Source organism: Nannospalax galili, unplaced genomic scaffold, assembly GCF_000622305.1.
Source record: "Nannospalax galili isolate Female #2095 unplaced genomic scaffold, S.galili_v1.0 C49882526, whole genome shotgun sequence".
In the NCBI taxonomy this organism is placed as follows: Eukaryota; Metazoa; Chordata; class Mammalia; order Rodentia; family Spalacidae; genus Nannospalax; species Nannospalax galili.
The window spans coordinates 1-3,328 of NW_008481350.1; the positions used below are offsets into that span (position 1 = coordinate 1).

Below are 3,328 nucleotides of genomic sequence, written 5' to 3' on the forward strand. Positions count from 1 at the left end.
GGAATTATATTGTGAATAATTGATTTAATAATTAGTACCCAAATATGCACAAGTAGGACTGATCATTTACCTGTTTCTGAACCCATCTCTGGTTCTGTCCATTTGTTGTTTGCCAAAACCAGGCTGATAGAAGTTTGCTGCCTGTACTGCAAGGTCATGTGGTAGGGCCAGCCCCTCCAAAGCTGCCTGCTGCAACTCTAGCTGGCTCATCTGCTGAACAGAAGTATCAGGGAATGATCAGTGGATGAATGAGGACGTCAATGAATTCTGTTTAAGTGGTTTGCCTGCATGTAAGTAAGCGCACCCATGCATGCAATGCTTTCGGAGGCCAGAAGAGGGTGGTCAGATCCCCTGGAACTGGAATTACAGTTAGCTGCCATGTGAGTGCTGGGAGCCTAACCTGGATCCACTGCAAAAGCAGCCAGTGCTGTTAATTGCTGAGCCATCTCCAGCCCCTAGTCAATGCATTTTTCTACAAAGGTCTTATGGCTTAAGCAGTGGCTGAGAAAAATTAGATGCTGCAAATACCTAAGTTATGCTGCCATCCACTGAATGGTATTTTTAAAACTTAAATCACTCAGCAATTTTCTAGCCTGTACTAAACTTGAACTATAATACCATTGCAAAACAACCCATATAGATCTATTGCTGCAAAATTGCTACCAAGCATTGTGGCAATTTAATTCTCCATCCCACAAGCAATGATAAGGGCGAAAAAGCAAGCAATAGATTGGGTCTGAGAAAGCGCTCAGCCTGACCTGGGCTGTGACAGGGCTCATGGGCTTGCGAATGCCTTGGAATGGATCTCCAAGTAGCTGCTGGGGTCCTGATGTGAAACCTGCCAGGAAAGTTACAGAATCAATGAATGTTAAGTGTTAGGGCACCAGGGCAGCATAATCACTACAGTATGCTGCTTCTTGTTAAACACCATCTCTTCTGGTAAACACTGCTTCCCTGGCTTGATAAGATGTTCTTTTTTCTCTCTCCTCTCAGTGTGGACCTTAATCAGACCTTGTAATGGAATGAACACTTTTGGTGTAGCCATCTTTCCCACGAAGGTCACCTTTGTCCTTTTCAGAGTTGGAAAGCTAAGTTACCAGGGTCTCACTGTAGCTCCAGTTGGCCTGGAACTCACTACGTGGACCAGGCTGGCCTTAATCTCACTAGAGATCCACCTGCCTCTGCCTCTCCAGTCCTAGGATTAAAGGTGTGCGCCACCATGCCTAGCTCTAGTACATTTCTATCCAGCAATATGGCCACACTCACTGTGGCAGCTGGTACCAAAGTAGAGACAGGTGCTTTTTGTGTCTGTAGGTTTGTGTACTATCAGTGCAGTACTCTTGGAAGCCCAAAGAGGCCAACGGATTCCTTGGAAATGGCAGTTGTTAACTGCTCAACTTGGGGGCTGGGAACAGAACTTGGGCTCTCTGCAGAGCAGTATGCACTCTTAACAGCTCATCTGTCTAGCTCCAGACTCTTCCCATAGAACCCTATGTCAGTGACTCTGGACAGATGTCAAGGTATGATTGGCAGAGGCAAGAAGCCAGCAACTTCCAATGGGTCAATGGCAGAAACACTAGGATAGCTTTCTGTAAGTGCTTCTTTCAGTCACATTCTGAATTAAACTCAGGATTTGACAGTTGATTATTTACCAACTTCAACTGCCTGACAGAGAATTAGTTTTCCTTGACAGGGTCTCCCTATGTAGCCTCAAATTTACTATGTACAGGTGTGTGCCATCATTTCTGGCTCTCCTCAAGTTCTGTATTAAGACATAGGAAGCCAAATTCACTTTTTGGGGCTTAATTCTCCAAATAACGAAGAAAGCTAAAGAGCAACACAAAGAAAAACTTTGCCATGAATATATTTACCTAAAAGGGCAGCTGGGTAATAAACTATCTTCCACCTAGATTGCACATTCTCCCTGGAAATTATTATAGCACATTTATACATTTATTGTACAACTCTGTAAAAAGATTGCCAGGTCTAGGGAACAAGTATATCCTACATGTATGTGAAGGGAAGACAGACATGATGCTTAAGAGTAGGTACTGGGTTAGGAGCCCAGATCAACTGCAGAGTGCTCAGCTGGCAGGCATGAGGCCCCGAGTTCAATCCCCAACAACGAAAAAGAACTAGTTACCAATTGGTGATGGTACCCTTGGACGAAGATAGTCTGCTGAAGCTGCTCGAGTTTGAAACACCTGTGACATGGGAGGAGAGGGTGCTCTTTGGCCCAGTAAAGATGCAGGAGGCTCCAAGTTCCCCATAAGGCCGCTGAGAAGGTTGGAAGAAGGAGGTCTCTGAACTGTTTGACCTAGAAGTTCCTATAGGCAGAAATATCAGATCTGTATGAACAAACCTAACTCTTCCTTCTAGTCCAAAGCTTTAGAATATGAATTCATTTTTGGAATAGATGATGACTCTCCCTTATGTTTCACTGAAGGATATGGCATGTGTACATACACATTTCTCTGGTCATTCAAATTAGAGCTACAAAGACAGATTAGGTACTTAAGTTTCACAGAAATTGCAAACTTGCAAACCAGAAGTCAAGAACTGGCTTTGTCATCTTCTAAAGCCATCCTATTCTACTCCACCCCTACTGAGATTAGCTGTAGCATTTACCTAGTATCTCGGGCAGCAATACCACATCCTTGACTGCTAGGCAACATGGATCATTCTCTATGGTCCAAGCTTGGTCCACAAAACCAGGCAGGGGACTAGGACTCTAGGGGTTCAGTGTAAGACTGTAACATACCTGTAGGATATTCTTAGGGACAGGCTGGCCTGGAATCTCAGCAGGGGCCAATAAATGGCTTTCAAGGTTTCGCTAAAAACAAAAAGGAAAACTGGTTTTAACTATAATGCAATTCATAGATTGAGGACCACAAGAAAAATAGCAAATATTCCCAAGGGTTAACAGTTATCAGAAGAATGCTATTCAAGTCTATACAGAAATCTAACTTGGGGATTTAAAAGAAAAAACACACAAAAAAACAAAAAACTAACTTATACCAATGTGTTCCTTTCTTATCACACAGGTCTCAAAAATCTGAGGGCAAATTCTTCCCATATATATGCAAATTCATTCTGAGATACTCCCAGTGATAACCCCAGTCCATTTTTGTCTCCAATACTATGACCAGAAGACGCTGATCTGGTGGGTATATGCCTTTAATCCAAGCAGAGGCAGGTGAATCTCTGACTCTGAAGTCAGTCTAGTATACACAGCAAATTCCAGATCAGCCAGTGAGACCCTGTCTCAAGAAAACCCAGTGAAGCTGAAAAGCAGTTATATTAGAAATCACAAAAATTATAGATGAAA

The 3,328-nt window shown here is 43.1% G+C and overlaps 1 protein-coding gene across 1 annotated transcript; it reads right to left on the reverse strand.

Annotated features, from left to right (window-relative positions):
* Positions 1-66: 66 nt before the first annotated feature.
* LOC103728587 (eukaryotic translation initiation factor 4E transporter-like) lies at positions 67-2,863 on the reverse strand. The gene is made up of 4 exons (XM_008826567.2): positions 2,762-2,863; positions 2,144-2,327; positions 759-838; positions 67-213 (listed from the first exon to the last, which is right to left on the reverse strand). Exons 2-4 carry the CDS (start codon positions 2,268-2,270, stop codon positions 67-69), a joined length of 354 nt encoding a protein of 117 aa, XP_008824789.2. The 5' UTR covers positions 2,271-2,327; positions 2,762-2,863.
* Between the last annotated feature and the right edge of the window lie 465 nt (positions 2,864-3,328).

Excerpts from the sequence above, each read along its gene's own strand:
- LOC103728587 (XM_008826567.2), bottom strand. The coding sequence starts at position 2,270 with ATGGGGAACTTGGAGCCTCCTGCATCTTTACTGGGCCAAAGAGCACCC. Across the intron at positions 839-2,143 it reads AAGGGTACCATCACCAATTG|GTTTCACATCAGGACCCCAG; the intron begins GTAACTAGTTCT and ends CTTTCCTGGCAG. Across the intron at positions 214-758 it reads TGAGCCCTGTCACAGCCCAG|CAGATGAGCCAGCTAGAGTT; the intron begins GTCAGGCTGAGC and ends ACTTCTGTTCAG.